At 40.4% G+C, this 18187-nt stretch overlaps 1 protein-coding gene across 8 annotated transcripts in view; it reads left to right on the plus strand.

Annotated features, from left to right (window-relative positions):
* AREL1 (apoptosis resistant E3 ubiquitin protein ligase 1) overlaps positions 1 to 16942 on the plus strand; it is a 60844-nt gene extending 43902 nt beyond the window's left edge. For 7 of the 8 annotated variants that reach the window (XM_020986293.2, XM_078151470.1, XM_020986292.2 and 4 more), the window contains 9 exons: positions 457 to 532; positions 1023 to 1132; positions 4223 to 4402; positions 8859 to 8984; positions 9851 to 9980; positions 10072 to 10130; positions 12005 to 12094; positions 13810 to 13985; positions 14097 to 16942. In XM_020986293.2, the coding sequence (XP_020841952.1) occupies positions 457 to 532; positions 1023 to 1132; positions 4223 to 4402; positions 8859 to 8984; positions 9851 to 9980; positions 10072 to 10130; positions 12005 to 12094; positions 13810 to 13985; positions 14097 to 14199 (1050 nt within the window). In that variant the 3' untranslated portion in view covers positions 14200 to 16942. The remainder of the gene's footprint in view (positions 1 to 456; positions 533 to 1022; positions 1133 to 4222; positions 4403 to 8858; positions 8985 to 9850; positions 9981 to 10071; positions 10131 to 12004; positions 12095 to 13809; positions 13986 to 14096) is intronic. The other variant, XR_002324460.2, reaches the window with a different exon arrangement.
* Positions 16943 to 18187: the final 1245 nt, after the last annotated feature.

An 18187-nucleotide genomic window follows, 5' to 3' on the forward strand; every position in this document is an offset into this window, starting at 1 on the left:
TGGATAGCCCAGTAGAAAGTCTCTTTTCCTTCACCGTGTTCTTCTTGTGGCTTCATTCCTTGTCTCGCCCCTATCTCTGTGGCTAGAGAAAGTTGTCTTGTGGATAGAAGGGGACTTCATGCTAGAAACCAGAGATCATCCTTGGTTATTATAGTTACTTGAGTAGTTTTCATTGTTTGCTCACTTCTCTGGATCTCAGTTTTCCTATCAGTAAAGTCAGAGTTATAAGCTCTAGCCTTTCTTTCCCATGGAAAGATATTTTAATATTTTTTAAAAATCAGTTTGCTTTGAAGTTTTATGCTTTGTATATGTGAGATGTTATTAAATTAGCGCACTTCTAATTATGATGTTTCTTCTTCTTGTTGTTGGGTTTGAATAGGCACAGCCATGCTCTTGACCTTAGCATTTCTGATATGCCAGTATGTTGATAGTTTTCTCTCTTTCATTGCCCTCCAGTCTCTGAAAGCCACTCGGAATTTCTCCATTGCAGATTGGAGTAAGAATTTTGAAGTAATTTTCCAGGATGAAGAAGGTGACTTGGGAGTCTTTATTTTCCATCTTTGGGATGTCCCCTTTTTCCCTTTTGAGAGAAAAGAATACACAGTGAGCCAGAAAAAGAGCAATAACATTATGGGCTCAGGTGGCAGGATAGAGCCTAAAGAGCATGAACACAAGGGAAAGTGAAAAGAGGAGGTATAAAAGTTTGGAGCCTAGAGTTTTTATTGATTGGAGGCGAAGGGAAATGAACCGCTCTTCTAGTTTTTGTCTTTCTGTGTATCTACACTAGGGGGCACAGTTCAGTGGCCAAAATAGTTATTATTCTATAGATGGGGGCAAAGTTTCACAAACCTTTGAATTTTAGGGGGTGTGTGTGTGTGTGTGTGTGTGTGTGTGTGTGTGTGTGTGTGTGTGTGTGTGTGTTAGGGGTGAAGGGGAAGAAGAGGGAAGGAGAGGCAGAAAAAAATAAAGGAAATTAAGTCACTATAGGCCCCAAACTCATTTTTCTTTGTTTTGTGGTTCAGCTCTGGATTGGGGAGGCCCTCGCCGGGAATGGTTTGAACTAACCTGTCGAGCATTATTTGACACCACCAGTGAGCTCTTCACTCGATTCAGTGACAACAACCAAGCTCTGGTGAGTCTGTGCCTTTCCCCGAGTGGGGTGGGAGTGGGGGTGGGGGGGGGAGACTGTGCATCCAATGGCAGAACCAAGAAGGTACATGCATAGATCATGGTGCTGGTTTGGTAGTCTAAAGACCAAGGTGCTTTCCTTGGTCTTGATATTGACTCAATGTGTGAACTAATCAGGCTGTTTTCTATTTTCTTTGGCTTTAGTTTTGGCATCTCTAAAACGGGGAGAATTTTACTTGTTGCCAGATAACTCGTTCAAGTGAAAGAAAAGATAATGCAATCACTACCACTGTTACTCAGTATTATTCTAGTCCATGATTTCTTCTCAAAGGATACCTCAATCAATGAACCTGCATCTTTGATCTCAGTAGCACAGAAATAGACTTTAACTGGGAGAATTCATGAGATTTGAATCTATACTCAGCAAGTATTGTTACTGCATTTTTTGTGTAGGAAAAGATTCAGAATAAGTTTTCAGCTGTAAATTGCTAGGAAGAACTGATTTTAAATCTCTCTTTGTTCTTTATAACCTTCACTTTTTTTTTCAAATTTTTAATTTTTTTGCTAGCTTTTCTGTTCTGTCTCCTTCATCTTTGAATATCCTTCCAGTGTTCCCTACCCAGCAAGCTATTCCTTGTAAACAAAGAATAAAAAAAGGGAAAAAAAAGCTCAGTAGTTCAGTAAAACCAAATCAGCTATGTTTGGCGGTACATGTAATATTACGTACCTTTAGTTCCTACTTTTACAAGTAAGGGAAGGCTACATTTTGACCTCCTATTAACTTTTTTTTAAACAGAAAATTGATTTTTTATTGTATAAAAATATGCATACAAAATACATAGATAGTAGTAAAAGTTATGACACATAAAACTGAAGATGAACAGCATGAGCACTGTCTCAAACTCATTGGGATCTAACTAGTAAATGAGACAAAGACCACCAGTTTGTGGCAGATCCAGGGACCAGCTTCCTATTCTTTCCCAGGGAGAGAGGAATGAGGAGAAAGGAGGGGACGAATGATTTGGGGTTTCAAATAACAAATGAAACCGCCTAGTTAGAGGTAATCTCACCTTTGAACAACCCGGAGTAGTTGCTCTCTTTATATCTGTCTATATTTTGGGAGAGGGGGGAGTGAAGGAGAGCCCATTCTAGGTGCTAATGAAGTTGTGACTATCACCAGTACCTTTGAGCCCAAATGTAGTAGTCACCTGGACAGTTCCCAAATAAAAAGAATTGCTCATCTCACCTGAAGGAGGAAGTTGGGCCTCATTGCCCACTTTTCCCAAAAGTGAATATTGTGGCTGAGCAAAGATTAAATAAGCATCAACCAATCTCAGAAAACAGTTGCAAAAACAAGATGATTCCCCAAGCTCAATTTAGAAAGTGCATTCAAAGTGGTACACAGTAGTATAAAGGAGTTTGTAGAAGCAAGTCAGATACATATCTCAGAGAAACCTCCAGGCCACAGTTCTTTAGTGCTGCTCCAGAAAATCCCTCCTGTACTTCCTCAAGGAAGAATGAGAATGAGGTAGAGGAGCTCACTCCCTACTGAAAAGAAGCAAAATCAGAATTTTAGAGACAGGCACCTGGTCCTGCATCTCTTCCCTAAACATTCCAGATAGGAAATCCAGTCAGATCACTGTCCAGTCCAGTTTGCTGAACAACTCATTCATGGGTCAACTGAGAGGAAGAGAAAAAAATCTGAGTCCTGGTAACAGGCAACATGATGTAGAGAGGAACTTCAGGCCTGAGTTCCAATTTCAGCTCCAACTCTGACCCTCAGTTTCTTCATTCAAAAAAATGGGGATAATATTACTTATATTACTTACCTTAAAGGGTTGTAAGGAAAATGTTTTATAAACTTTAAAGCATCATATAAATGTGTGCAACTACTACTACTATAAATGGTCAGTAGTTTCTGTCTGTAAGTAAAACAGCAACTATTTAGGGGAAGAAGAAGAGTCCTGCACAGGCAAAAGTATCCTTTGTAAAGGAACAAAGTGATGGGAAAAATGTATATCATAAGTATGTGTTTCATTCAACATACAATTTGTGTCATCTCTAGGGAGCAAAGAGACCCTAAGCCAGCACTGGTTGTAAATCAAAAGGAAAAGGGTAAGGAGAGAAAGAGAAACAGAAATTTCAGAACTCACCACCCAGCTCTGTAGTGTGAACTGTATCAAAAAATCTGAGTTGTTGGAATAGTGTGCATGCATCCTGGTAGCATCTTGAATTGGCAAAGACCCCTAAGTTATACTTAGGATCACTCTTCATCTCCCCAGAGCTTTTTTCCCACCAGCTTCTCACTGAGGCAACTAAATGTTAAGAGGTTAGGCATCCCTGTCCTGTTCTAGAGTGTGAGGAGACCTTAGAATACAGTGGCATGGCAAGATGTGATAGGAATGACTCAGTCTTGAAGAGGTCCTATTCAAGGCAATCCAAAGCCTGAAGATGTACCCTGTTTAATTCAAAGGAGACGTAGGAATTGAAGCTGGGGTAGGACAATAGGGAACTTGAGCTCAAAGCTGTTACTCAAGTTGGCTGGGTTTTTAAAAAAAATTGATAGCTTTTGCTTTTACAAAATCTACATTTTGTAGATTTATCTATATTTTTCACTTTGTAACCCTGCCCTGCCCAAATAGTCTTGTCTTATAACAAACAATAAAACAAAGTTCAGCAAAACTAAACATATTGGGGCAGGTAGGTGGTGCGGTAGATAGAGTTCTGGCCCTGGAATCAGGAGGACCTGAGTTCAAATGCGGCCTCGAACACATAACACCCACTAGCTGTGTGACTCTGGGCAAGTCACTTAACCCCAGTTGCCTCACCAAAACCAAAACAAAACTAAACATATGAGCCAAGTCCAGAATTATATGCAGTATTCCACACCCATAGCCCCCTACCTTTGCAAAGAAAGGAGAGCAGTGTGCCTTTACTTTGAATTACTTAAGTGACTAAAAGGCCTAAATTGCTAAAAAGACTGTGGCAATTTTGAGGGCTTTTCAGTTGTTACACTGAGTTCTTTCTTCTTTAGGATCTCTCCTAATCCTGGGACTGAGGGACAGAGCCATTGAAACCTCTTTTCTTTTGACAGGTGCATCCAAACCCTAACCGACCTCCACATCTCCGGCTAAAGTTATATGAATTTGCAGGGCGGCTTGTAGGCAAGTGTCTCTATGAATCATCTTTAGGAGGAGCTTACAAGCAACTGGTACGAGCTCGTTTTACTCGTTCTTTCCTGGCTCAAATCATAGGACTTCGAATGCATTACAAGGTAACACAGCTGGCTGGGTGTCTTCCACAGTAAAGCTCCAGGCATCTCTTCAATTTGATTCAATTCAACAAACATGTATTAAGCACTCTTTATGTGCGAAGTGCTGTGCTTGCTGCTGAATATGTAAAGACAAATAAGAATTAAAGTCCCTGTCCTCAAGAAGCTTACATTGTACTGGGGGCTGTGGCATGTTAACAGATAATTAAATACAAGGTAACTTGAGTGGGTCAGGAACACTATCAACTGAGAAGATCAGAAAGGGTTTCCTATAGGAAATAGAAGCAAGGAAGTTAGGTATTGCAAGAAGTGACAGCGAGGGGGATGCCTTCTGTGTATATGAGACAGCTTGGGCAAGATGTGGAATGCTGGATTCAGGGAATGGCAAATAGGCCGTGTAGAGCAAGAAATGTATAAAGGATAGTCATGTAAGAGTCCGGAAAGGTGGTATGAAAACATATTAGAAAGGACTCTGAATGCCAAGCTGAGAGGTTCTTTTATCCTAGAGTTGATAGGAAGCCATGGAGAATTCTTGAGACGGAAGATTCTTTTGGTAGCTTTGTAGAATATGGTTTGGAGAAGGGAGACACTAGAAGCAAGGAGACCAGTCAGGTGAGAGACATAAAGGTGGAGGTAATGCAGTGGCTGTATAAGTGGATACAAGAGAAGACATGAATGGAGAATTGACAAGATCAGGTAATTAATTGGATATGAAGGATGAGGGAGAGGAAGGAATTGAAGAGGACTTAAGATTGTGAACCTGAGTGACTAGAAGGATAGTGGTGCTCTCAAGAGAAATAGGGAAGTTTGGAGGATGGGCTGGTTTAGAGAAGGAGGTAATGAATTATGAATTGGATTTACTGAGCTTGCAATACTTGTGGGGCATTCTGGTAGAGATGTCCCATAGGCAACTGGTGACCGTTTGTTTGGAGCTTGGGAGAGAGATTTGGGTCACCTATATCTATGTAGTAGAGCCAGAAGCCAAATTTCAAGGGTTTGAGAAGGGAGTTGGAGGTGCAAAGTAGAGGCAACAAGTTTAACTGAGAGAGGAAGGAGAGAGATGACAACAGCTTGAGAAGGCAGGCAATAAGATCTTTTTTTTTTAAACTTAAAAAAAGTTATTCTTAGTTTTGATTTCTCTCTCATCCCCTCACCCTTCCCCTACTCATTAAGAAGGCAAGAAATAGGATACCCATTATACACATGAAGTTATGTGAAGCCTATTTCCACATTAGCCATGTTGTGAAAAAGAAAGTGAAAAAAGCATACTTCAGTCTACACTCAGCTCATCAGTTCTCTCTCAGGAGATAGAAAGCATTTTTCATCATGAGTCCTTTGGAGTTATAGTGGATTGTTGTATTGATCAGAGTAGCTAGGAAATAGGAAAAATTTTTCAGTGTTGTTATAATATTTCTGTTACTGTGTACAATGTTCTCCTAGTTCTTCTCACTTCATTTTCTGTCAGTTCATATAAGTCTAACCAGTTTTTTCTGAAACCATCCTGCTCTTCATTTCTTATAGCACAATAGTATTCCATCACAATTATACCACAGCTTGTTCAGCCATTCCTCAGTTGATGGGTATCCCTTCAGTTTTCAATTCTTTGCCACCGCAAAAAGAGCTGCTATAAATATACTTAAACATGTGGGTGGTTTTCTTTTTTCTTTGATCTTTTTAGGGTATAGGACTAAGAGTGGTATTACTGGGTGAAAGATTTGTGTAGTTTTATAGCCGTTTGGGTATAGTTCCACATTGTTCTCCAGAAGGGTTGGACCAATTTACAGCTCTACCATAGCATATTAATGTCCCCCTTTTTCCACATCCCCTCCAACATTCGTCATTTTTCTTTTCTGTTATGTTAGTCAATCTGCTAGGTATAAGGTAGTAACTCAGAGTTGTTTTAATTTGCATTTCTTAGAGCATTTTTTAATGTGACTATAGATGGCTTTGACTTCTTCTGATAACTGCCTCTTCACATGCTTTGACCATTTGTCAGTTGGGGAATGGCTCTTATATTTATAAATTTGCCTCAGTTCTCTATATATTTGAGAAATGAGACTTTTATCTAAGAAACTTTCTGTAAAATCCACCCCATACCCCACCTCCCAGTTTCCTGCTTTCCTTCTAATTTGGCTGCCTTGTTTTTGTTTGTGCAAAAACTTTTTAATTTCGTGTAATAAAAATTATCTGTTTTATTTCCCATGATCTTCTCTATCTTTTATTTGGTCATAGACTCTTCCCTTATCCATAGATCTGACAGGTACATTTTTCCATGCTCCCCTAATTTACTTAAGGTATCACCCTTTATCTTCCTGGTTTCTGCCAAAATGCTTTCCAGTTTTCCCAGCAGTTTTGGTCAGATGAAGAGTTCTTACCTCAAAAGCTTAGATCTTTGTGTTTATCAAACACTAGATTACTATGGTAATTTAGTACTGTGTATTGTGTACCTAATCTGTTCCACTGATCCACTGTTCTATTTCTTAGCCAGTACCAGATTCTTTTGATGATTACAACTCTGTAATATAGCTTTAAATCTGGTACTGTTAGGTTGCCTTCCTTCACATTTTTTTCCCCATTGATTCTTGTAAGAATTTGGTAGGACTCTTCCTTTACCTATTTTTCTAAACAGTTTATAATATTGGAATTAATTGTTCGTTAAGTGTTTGATAGAATTTGCTTGTAAATCCAACTGGTCCTGGCATATTTTTCTTAGGGAGCTCATTTATGGATTGAGCTTTGAGCTTGAAGAAAGCCAGGGAAACTCATAGGCAGAGATGAGGAAAGAGAGCATTTGAGACATGGGGGACAGCCAGCAAAAAGTCATAATCGGGAGATGGAGTGTGTCTTCTGTAAGGGAGGTCAGTGTTTCTGGTGGTAGAATGGGTGGAAGTGTGAAGTAAAGTGTAAGAAGACTGGTAAGGTATAAAGGGTCAGGTTGTGAAAGATTTTAAAAGCCAAACAAACAATTTTATTTTTGATCCTGGAAATTATAGGGATCCACTGGAGTTTGAGTAGAGGAGAATGACAAAGTCAGACCGGTGCTTTAGAAAAAATCACTGGCTTTTGAGTGGAAGATGGATTGGAATGGGGAGAAACTTGAGATAGGAGGACCAACCAGAAGGCTCTTGCAGTAATCTCGACTTGAAAGTGGCGGAAGTCTGCACCAGGGTAATGTCTGGATAGATAGAATAGGAGTGTGTCTGAGAGAGCTTAAGAAGGTAGAAATGATAAGACTTAGAAATTGATTGTGTATGTAGAGTAAGTGCAAGTTAGGAGTTGAGGATTATGCCTTGATTTAGAGACCATCTGACTGGGAAGATGGTGATACTCTCCATAGTAAGAGGGAAATTTGGGAGAAAGGAAGATTGAGGAGAAAGATGATGAGTTCTGTTTTGGACATGTTCAGTTTTAAATGTCAGTGGGGCATCTAGTTCAAGATACCCAAAAGGCAGTTGTTGGCTGGAGCTTAGGAGAAAAGTTAGGCTGAATATATAGATTTGGGAACTGTTTGCCTAGAGATGGTAATTGAGCCCATTGTTGCTGATGAGATCACTAAGTGAGATAGTATAGACTAAAGGAAGACTCACATCAAAAGCTTGGGGTACACCCATGGTTAGTGAGGAAGATCCAGCAGTGGAGAACAAGTCAGGTAGGAAACCAAGAGAGGGCAGTGTCACAAAAACTTAAGAGAAGAGAGAGTATTCAGGAGAAGAAGATGAGGAGAGAAGAAGAAAACAGTAGGAAGATTGCAGAGAGGTTAAGGATAAGGGTTGAGAAAGCCATTATGTTTTGCAATTAAGAGATCATCAGTGACTTTGGAAAGAACAGTTTCAGTTGCATGTTGAGGTTGGAAGCCAGAGAGTGTAGAATCCATTGAAAGGAGAGGAAGTGGAAGCACCATTTGTTCCTTTCTCAAGAAACTTTAAATGAGAAGAGGTGATGAGATATAGAATGACAGCTAGCAAATGAGGGATTTTTAAGGATAAAGGAGACATAAGCATATTTGTAGGCAGCAACGAAGGAGCCAGGAAATAGGGAGAAATTGAAGTTTGTGATAGAAAGTGCAATTTTCTGGGGGAGATGGGATGGGATTAAGGATGCGTGTATAAGGATTTTCTTTGACAAGAAGGGTCTTGTCTTCAAGAGAGAAGGTGTGAAGGAGGAGATGGTAGGGTCTTCATCTGAGTGATTTGAGAAGAGGAGGAAGAGTATAGAAGGCTTGAGGAGATAAGGGAAAAATTGGAACTGTAAAGTTCTATCAGAGAAGAATAAAGGGAATACTATGTAGCAGGAAGGGCCCAGTCAAGATCAGATGGCATAAATTAGTTCTAGAGCCTATCTGGAGCCTGTCCCCACAGATGGGAAAGTGGAAAGGATAGGGTTCCTCTCCCACATGAAGCTCACTTTTGTTGAAGAGCAAGCGTTCATGTTTCTTTTCCCTGTTTTTCTTTCTTCTCAGTACTTTGAAACTGATGATCCAGAATTTTATAAATCCAAGGTTTGTTTCATTCTCAACAATGACATGAGTGAAATGGAACTGGTTTTTGCAGAAGAGAAATACAACAAATCAGGGCAGCTGGATAAGGTGAGAGGCAGGACCAAAGCCTAAGTTCCTTCTTTATACTAGCACAGAAAAGGATGGGGACTTCTTCCTTAGTCTTGCAGTGATAAAGGGATGCCAGTCTAGCTATTAGTTATTGAACAAATTACTCCTTTTACCAGTGGTGTAGCCTTTTCTTTCCCTCTAGAGAAGAGATTCACGATGTGGGAATGGGAATCCTAGAATTTTAGCGCTGGAAAGAATCTTAGAAATCATCTTATCTAACCTTTATAGAATAAGAAACTGAGGCCAAGAGAAGTTTAAGTGACTTGCCTATGGTCCCACAGTTACTTAGTGGCACAACTGGGGTAAGAACCTGTGCTTCCTAACTTCAAGTCTTGTTCTTGTCACTATTCCATTTTGGAGAAAAGAGTGCAGAAAAGTTTAGGAAAACAACTATCCCTACTTTGGGAACTCCTAATTCTATAGCTTGAAGTAGCAAGTAGCAGAATTCTTTAGACCATCTATCACTTCTCCTTTCTGTGATATTTTATGACACTCTTTACCCCAGTCTTCTCTGTTTCTTTCGTACCCTGTAGATTCACAGCTTAGTTGAGGGATAGACATTATAACTGAGTGAGATCAGTGGTGATTGAATCTTTGACTATTGAGAGATTGAGACATTCAGCAGTAAGTTTGGTAGGATTCCCTTCTGCAGCACCATCCTTATAATGTAACCAAAACAAGAAAACACAACCGGAAATGCAGTCCATAGAAATAACCACTGCTACCGCACGGAAATAATGAAGAGGCTTGTTGAGCTTGGTGAGAACTTGCAGTGAAGTATAGTGGTCGAGTCTTTGTCGAACATCACCATTTTTACCATTCCTCAAGTCTCATTCCTGTTTCAGGTTGTAGAGCTCATGACTGGGGGAGCTCAAGTCCCGGTCACCAACTCAAATAAAACCTTCTACCTAAATTTGTTGGCACAATATAGGCTGGCCAGTCAAGTTAAAGATGAAGTGGAACATTTTTTGAAAGGTAAACTTTTGTCTGCTCTTTTTGGTTTGATAGCTATAGCACCCTTAACAGCATTGTAGATTTGACTTGAGTTTGGCTACTCTTGTTTCAGGCCTGAATGAATTAGTTCCTGAAAACCTTTTGGCTATTTTTGATGAGAATGAACTTGAGGTAAGTGCTTGAATCCTGGGGCCCTGCTTTGATTCATGGCACGTAGCATATAATACCTGGCACATAGTAAAAGTTCAGTAAATGTTTGTTGAATTAATTAACGTGTGTATTTATAAGCAATTATTTTATTGGGTGTCGGATATGGAATAAAGTGGGAAAGCCCTTTATAGAGGGATAATTTTTACTTTTGCCACAACCTTCTCTGATTGAACACTTTTATGTTCATTGAACGTAAAACATTTTTAAAGTCTTTCTTGCTTCATTAGACTGTAGTAATGGAGACCCTAAAAATGACCAGTCACCTATAAGGAGTAATAATTACGTTGGATGAGTAGATGGCGCAAATGGCTTGGCATCTGCACTATTAAAGGGAGTGTTAACTTGGATGTAGTTACAGATACATCCAGGTATCTGTAATAAAAGGCTTATTTTATGGTGTCCAGGGTTTTCCCAAAAACCTCAGGAACTTTGAAACTTCAGTAACTTAAGTTGTAGGTCTGATAACATCAGCCTGTAAGCAGCATTTAAAACCAGCCTTCATGACATTTGGGACAACTTCATCACACAGTTGTACACGATGTAGTCTTATTTCAGATCCTGTGACAAACACAAAATGGCTACTGTAGACGAGAAGGCAAACTGTCCCCTTGATGAACAGAATTGAAGTCCATACTATCTGTGAGAAGAACATTCAGTTTGCCACTTACAGATGATTTCTTTCATACCTACAACCTAAGTGAAGTTCATAACTGAAAATCTTAGATTTTTTAAAAATGGCCTGGACTTTTTATAGACACTGTACATCCTGCAAAGTGGGAATGCTGCTTTGAGGGTGGGGTTACAGATCAGGGCCTCAGCAACCTTGTGTTTGTTTGTACTTGTTAGCAGAATTTTCTTAGGTCATGGTAATGTGGTGCTTTTTGGGTGGTCTGTATGGCATTTGTGTATGATCAGGTACCTTGAACCCTTGGATGTAGAATCTAAGTGAAATTGACACTAATCACCTGAAGTTTTCTTATTTTAGGGTTGAAGAGCTCTCACCTTGTGCTTTTACTATTATCATATTTATGCAGTTGGGCAGAAGGAACGCAAACGGTCTTTAATGATTTTAATTTGCAGTAGTAGGTTAGTTCTACAAACTGTGGGATGTGTGTGTGTGTGTGTGTGTGTGTGTGTGTGTGTGTGTTTTAGGAAGAGGTTATTTAATAGGTTTAGTTGGCTCTGGTGTTCGTATGGCACATGTATCTTCATTTTAGGTTACTATGTACTGAATGTCTTTCAGCTTTTGAACCAAGTAAGAACATCTGAAATTATTAATGTGCTAGTGTTTTTAGGGTAAGTTAAGAGCTAAAGGTGAGAGCATTAAAGTTTAATTTTAAAATGGCTGCAGGAAGGGAGGAAGGCCTATCAGAAACATTCGGGATTGGTTTGAGTGCTTCCATTGAGACAGGAGCACTTCCTTGCTTCATTTAGTGCTCATGACCTGCTCTACAAGGCCCACAGGAAGGCTCAGATAACTACTGTTGATTCCTTGTCCATTCATTATTTCTCTTCACAGAAGTAACTAGCAATTACCGTTTTGCCTGTAGGTCTTTTGATGTTAGGGTTATGACCTTGCCTTTCTTCTCCTAAAATTTTCACTTATATTACTCTGTTGAGATATCATCTCTTTATTCAAGATTTTTGCATGTTGGCCTAGGAAATGGGTAGCATTTAAGTATATTTTAATCTTTGATGGTGTCATTGGTTGGATAGTTAATTCAATAAAATATAGGGAAGGATCATCTAAGAAAGCCCAATAGAAATTACTCCCTTTGGTTATAGCACTGAGTTGGTGTGTGCGCTCCTCTTAATCTTTGCCAATCTCCTTCTAGCTGCTGATGTGTGGTACTGGTGACATCAGTGTCTCTGACTTCAAGGCACATGCTGTGGTAGTGGGAGGCTCATGGCATTTCAGGGAAAAGGTAAATAGAAAAAAACTTTTAAAATGAAAAAAAATAAATAAATTTAAAAAAAATTGTTTTATTTTGATTTATCAACCATCACTTCCCTAAGCTTTTGAGTTTTAAATTTTTCCCTCCCTCCCCACCTTCCTCCCCAAGACATTGTACAATCTGATATAAGCTATACATATACCTTCCTATTAAACATATTTTCACATTAATGATGTTGCAAGAATTAGAGCCAATAGGAGGAACCATCAGAAAGAGGAAACAAAGCACAACAGAAGAAAGAAGAAAGCAAATAGTATGCTTTGAAAATATTTTGTTTTTATATCTTTATTTCCAAACCTATCTCCTCCACCCCCCCCGCCAATCTTTGTAATTAAAAAAAATTTTCTAATAGGAGAAAAAATAGCTGTTCAGCAAAACTAACCAAATCATCCACTAAGTTTTGACAGTATATGCCGTGTTTCTTATCCATAATCCTCCACCTCTGGAATGAAAGGTGGGGAATACGTTTTTTCTTCTCTTCTTTGGAGCCAAGCTTGATCATTATAATTACATGATGATTAATTTTGTTGGAATTTTAAATTTTATCATTAGCTACTCTTTCTTAAATGAACAAAGGTAAAAGCTATACCTCATCATATCAGGCATCCCGATATCTTGCCATTTGGGAAACAGACTTTAAAGTGGAAACAAACTGGAGAATTCAGAATAAGAGACTGTGAAGAAGGTTAAAGGGGACCAGAGAAGTAAGCATGTTTAATGGAAAGGAATGAAAAGTGGAGGTAAGGAGATTGAAATGTTAGAGGAGCAGAATCCTTAAGGGCTTTCCTGGTGCATGCATCAGGAAAATCAGAAAGTATGCAGCAGGAAATACAAACAATCAGCCAGCTAATAAATATTCATAGAAAAAATATTCTTAGAAAAGGTTAATTACAGCATTTGTTGACTGCTGAAGTAGACCAGATTGATGTTTGTTACTTTCAGTCAAGGGATTTCAAGGTTATCATTCAGTCAACAATTTATTAAGCACTTATTTTGTGCCAGGCACAGAGCTAAGTGCTTGAGATAAAAAGAAAGACAAAAATGTCTTTACCATCAAGGAGCTGATGTTCTAATGGAAGAGAAAGCATGTACATAGCTAGGTAGAAACAAGATACAGAGAAAATAGAAAGTAATCCCAAAGGAAAGGCACCAGCAGCTAGGGGGACTGGGAAAAGCCTCTTGCAGAATGTGGGCTTTGAGCTGTCGTGAATGAAGCCAGGGAAACTAATAGGCAGAGCTGATGAGGCAGAGTGTTCTAAGCATGGTGGACAGCCACTAAAAAGAGTCAGTATATGGAGGGCCATGTTTGAGGAGCAGCAAGTGGGCCAGGGAAACTGGATTATAGAGTGGGTGGAGAGTGATGAATAAAGTGTAAGAAGAGGAAAGGTGGGAAAGGTCCAGATTGGGAAGGTCTTCCAATGCCACACAGTTGATTTTAGCATCATTCTACTTCCTGAGTAGGATGAGATTCCCTCCTAGTCTTAGAATGAAATGGTCCCATCACCATTGCTTTATACACATGCAGCAATTAGAGCTAATCTTAGAAGAGATCATTAGACATAATCCTTCCTTTCCTTACACTTTTGAAAGAGCAACTCTCAGTGAATATCCGGGACATCAGGCTGATCCTCTTTGGGATAAGTTCCTTTTTCTTGATTTTTCTGACCCTGTGCTATTCTTGCCAGGTAATGAGGTGGTTTTGGACTGTGGTTTCCAGCCTCACACAGGAAGAATTGGCGAGGTTGCTTCAGTTCACAACTGGCTCCTCTCAGTTGCCACCCGGAGGCTTTGCCGCCCTCTGTCCCTCATTCCAGATCATTGCAGCTCCAACCCATAGCACGTTACCTACTGCACACACATGGTAAGTGTTTGGCCACAAATGGCATCCTTTTGGAGTAATTCTTTCCACCCTTTGCCCTATATGACCATTTATTAGTAATATGATTTAATTGATTTTCTTCTTGCCTTCCAGTTTCAACCAGTTGTGCCTCCCTACATATGACTCATATGAAGATGTGCACAAAATGCTGCAGCTGGCCATCAGTGAGGGCTGTGAGGGCTTTGGCATGCTCTGATCCACTCTTCTGCTGTCCATCTGACCCCTGGGTTCTCCAGAGTGCCCTGGGTGCACAGTTTCCTTTCAGGCAGAGCATAGACATAACCTTCAGCCCTCAGGGCAGACATAACAGTCAGCCAGAAGATGTTGCATGCTCCCCTGTTTCTGGAGTATTTTGCTACCTATAGGCTTTGTCTCTAAATCCCATATTGTTTCCTTCTCCTCACCATAAGCCACTTCAGTATGGTACATAAATATTGGAAGTTTTTGGCATGTTATCCATCTAAGAGAAGAGGAATTCCATTTGGTCCTCAGGGAGCAGAAGATCTGTGTAGTTGGGACTTCCTGTCTTGTAGAAGGTGGTGCACGAAGGGCTCTGAGCTCCATTGGACATCTGGCTCGCTGGAAGCCTTAATGTCTGCCCATGCCTTGCTCCAGCCCCCTCTGCTAATGCTCCCCAATGGAACCCTCTTTTCTCTTCCCTCTGGGATCTGACACAGCCTCAAGACCTTCTCTGTGGAAAGGATGATGCCTTTTCTCATCAGGCACACAGAGAATCATTGTATCTGCTAGGGAACTGTCCAGTCGGACTGGTCACTGCTTTGTTTCCCTGCACAAAGCAGGCATACGTAGGTCATAGTGTTGTACTACCTCTAACGGGAACTGGCAGCACAAAGGTGCCCTTCTCCTGGTGTAACATGGCGCTGGGTACAGAACTGGAAGAGTTGCTGCTCTTGTAAGCATTTCCAAAGGAGCGCGTAGAGCCCCAGGAGGGTTCTTTTGATGGGATTTTTTTTTTGGTTGTTTTTTTTCCCCTTCTTGAATTCAGGCCAGGTGAGGAAAGCAGACCAAGTTTAGAATGTGTAAGATGATCGAGCTACAGCCTCCCGAGCTGAACATGATGGGCATATCTCGACTTTTAGCTGTAGTGGAATCAAGGGGCATTCTGGAGTGCATGACTGGCTTGGAGGCCACTGACACTGTGCATTGGGTTTCTTTTTCCACAGAAGTTCAGCTGGGTCTGTTCACTTTCCTCCACGTTGGACAGTCTGTTATGTTCTGTGAATCCATCTTTTGCATGGCACTAGTATCTTTTCCTAAGACCCTGCTAGAGAAAAATTTTCTAGCATAGGGATCCTATTTATTATCTATTTGAATTCTACTGGAGAAATCTTTCTAGCAAAATATTACTATCCCTGGTAGATATGAATTCCTTTTTTTTTTCTTCTTCTTCTTAATATTTTCCCCATTCTGGGAGCACTGAAGCAAGGAGAAAGGGCTCTAAGTTCCTGAATTATGGCTCACTACTGACCTGTGGTAAAGCCTTCCTATGTCCTCTCTCTCAGGTTCAGGGTACTGAGAATACACTTAATAGTAAAAGTTGAGCTGTATCAATGCCTTCCCCTTATCAACTAGGGATGGGAGGGGTATGGGCAAGGGGGAAGGGAAAAAAGAAATTATGAGTGCTAGTTTCTGAGAAGCTCTGTGCAGTGTCTTGATTGGTGGAAACTGGAAAATATCTCTTGAAAGATTTTCTTTTTTTATTACAAATTTGAATAATAATAATAATAATTGTAAGATTAGAAATTTCTCCCACTTGAAAAGTGCCCATTTTCAAGGATGCTTTGCTGTGACAGCCCAATCCCAGTGGAGCCTCTGCACCAAGAGTACTACAAGCCATCTTTGTTGCCAAAACCAGCAAGTACACCAGAATCCTAAGAAGAGACAGAACTTATGGCAGGGCCTCTGCCTCCTGGAAACCTCCAGGTGGGGACCAGGAGGGACAAACCCCCTCACCCCTACTCTTTGCCCTCTCCCTGAGCTGCTAGAGCTCCTCTGTGGCTTCAGTCTCTTTCAGCTGTCATTTGTTCATTCTCAGCCAGGGTGCTGTCCTCTCCCATCTGCTGGAGCCAGAATCCTGCAGCTGGGGCCTTAGCACTCCTAGATCCTCCATGCCCCATGTTTACTGCTCTCCTCAGGGACCCAGACAAGGTGTTGCTTCTTGCCTTAATCCTCTTCCAGTAGGATGTAGGAAGGCCGGTGCAATCACCACCCTGGAAAATAGGAACAACCCTTCATCCCTTAGGCCTAGGTGGAGGTTTTCAGCTTTGGGCATGTAGACTGCCTCTGTGGTTTTCCTGTGGTGGACCCTCTTCTGGATCCCCTAATTACCATTCCAGTGGCCACCCAAGGACCTTACTGCTGGGAATTAAGGTTATCTCCTTGGCTAGAAGTCTGCCCTGTAAAGCTTCTGTTTCAGTATTCATTTAGGGGGACTTGGGCCCCATAATAGCTCTCTAAGGTCAACCCCACACCTGTAGTGGATCCTCAGCGTCTTTAGTTAGTGAAACCCCTTTGGTACTTACTATCTATTGTTTGTTGGTTTTTTTTTCCAGCCTCCAGTTTACCCTGCTCCTTCATTCAGTCCAAAAAGGCTCTTGGCCCTCTCTGATCTTCCCATCCTGCCCTTGGCACTTACCAGTGGGGGAAGACGATGCAGAACATTGAGGGAAAGGCTATTAACTTTTTGACAGTTCTTGATATGTATTTTTTTGGTTGGCACTTTTATTTATTCCCTTGCGACTGAGGTGCTTTGGGGTTAATTGAGTTCACAACAAAGAAAAAAGCTGCATGTTTCAGGAACTTGAGGCAAGGGCCAGTCCCTGCTACAGATTAGTCAGGCTGGGTAGGGTTCGATCCATGTGGACAATTGCAGCTGATGGTGTAAATAATTTGTACAATAAATAAAAGTTTAAAAGAAAGAGTAAAGAATATGTGTGTTGTTTAAAATAGAAACTTAGGGTTTCCTTAAGCAGTATTAAAAATCTCTTAGAAGTTTTCAAAACAAATGTTAAAAATTATTTTTACATGTAACTGGGGAAAAATAAAATACTAAATAAGTGAAAAAAAAATTTTAGCTAAAAAAATCTCTTAGAGAAGCTCAAAGACTCAGAGAGGAAGGAAAGGTTCAAATCCAGGTCCTGCCTCCAAATTCACTGCATCACCTTGGGTGAGTTTTTATGGAGAAAGCATCCACATTACAGAAGAAATAAGATAGGAATTATTTTTCCTAAACTGATTAACACACATTCTTCATTTATACATTTGAGAGCTACTGTCCTTAGTATGAAGCAAAGGCCTCTGCCTTCGAACAAGACAACGTCTTGTTCATACTTCCTTTCTCACTAGGGGAGAGAACATTGTCGGGCCAATTTGTTAGAGGCCATCGATGTAGAAAGAGGGGAGGTTGGACTAAGTGGAGGAAGGCCAATGGTTGATTTCAGCTTTGGGCATGTAACTCATTGGTGTGTAGGTCTAAGGGAAGGCCTTCACAGGAGTGCTAATATTTAGTTGTAGGGATGGAAATACTTCTGGCTCTTGTATATCCCTTCACATTATGGCTGTTTATGTCAAGCAGTGAATGATGTGAACAGCAGATTGTAGCCAATAGTTACTGAGTATTTTTTTTCATCAACACAAGAGTTAGCACATTAATTTCTCCACATTTATAAAAAAACTAATAAATTGAAAGGGTAGAACTCAGGTGCTTGCTGTAGGAGAGGAAGGAAGAGAAGGAAATAAGCATTTCTATAGGGCCAGTCACTGTGCGAAGCACTTTGTATAAATATTACCCCATTTGATCCTCACAATTACTCTGCAAGTAGGTGCTATTATTTTTTTCCATTTCACAGTTGACACTGAAGCAAACACGTTAAGTGACTTACCAAGGATCATACGGCTAGTAAAGGTCAGCGGCCATATTTGAACTCGGGTCCTCCTGACTCTGGGTCTCTCAGCATTCTGTCCATTGCACCCCCAGATACTGGGGTAATCCACTGAAATTTCTTAACTTTTATTTTTTGGCCTTGTGCCTGACTCTGAAGAAACTCATTCCTTTCTTCTTCCTGAGTGCTTTGAGTTTGGCCCAAAAAAAGTAGTTTTTTTTAAAGCAGTGCCAGTTTGTTAACACAAAGATATGTTTTGTAAATAGAAGAAGCAGGGTCCTT

The sequence above is a fragment of the Phascolarctos cinereus genome, unplaced genomic scaffold, assembly GCF_003287225.1.
Source record: "Phascolarctos cinereus isolate Bilbo 61053 unplaced genomic scaffold, phaCin_HiC Scaffold_3;HRSCAF=262, whole genome shotgun sequence".
In the NCBI taxonomy this organism is placed as follows: Eukaryota; Metazoa; Chordata; class Mammalia; order Diprotodontia; family Phascolarctidae; genus Phascolarctos; species Phascolarctos cinereus.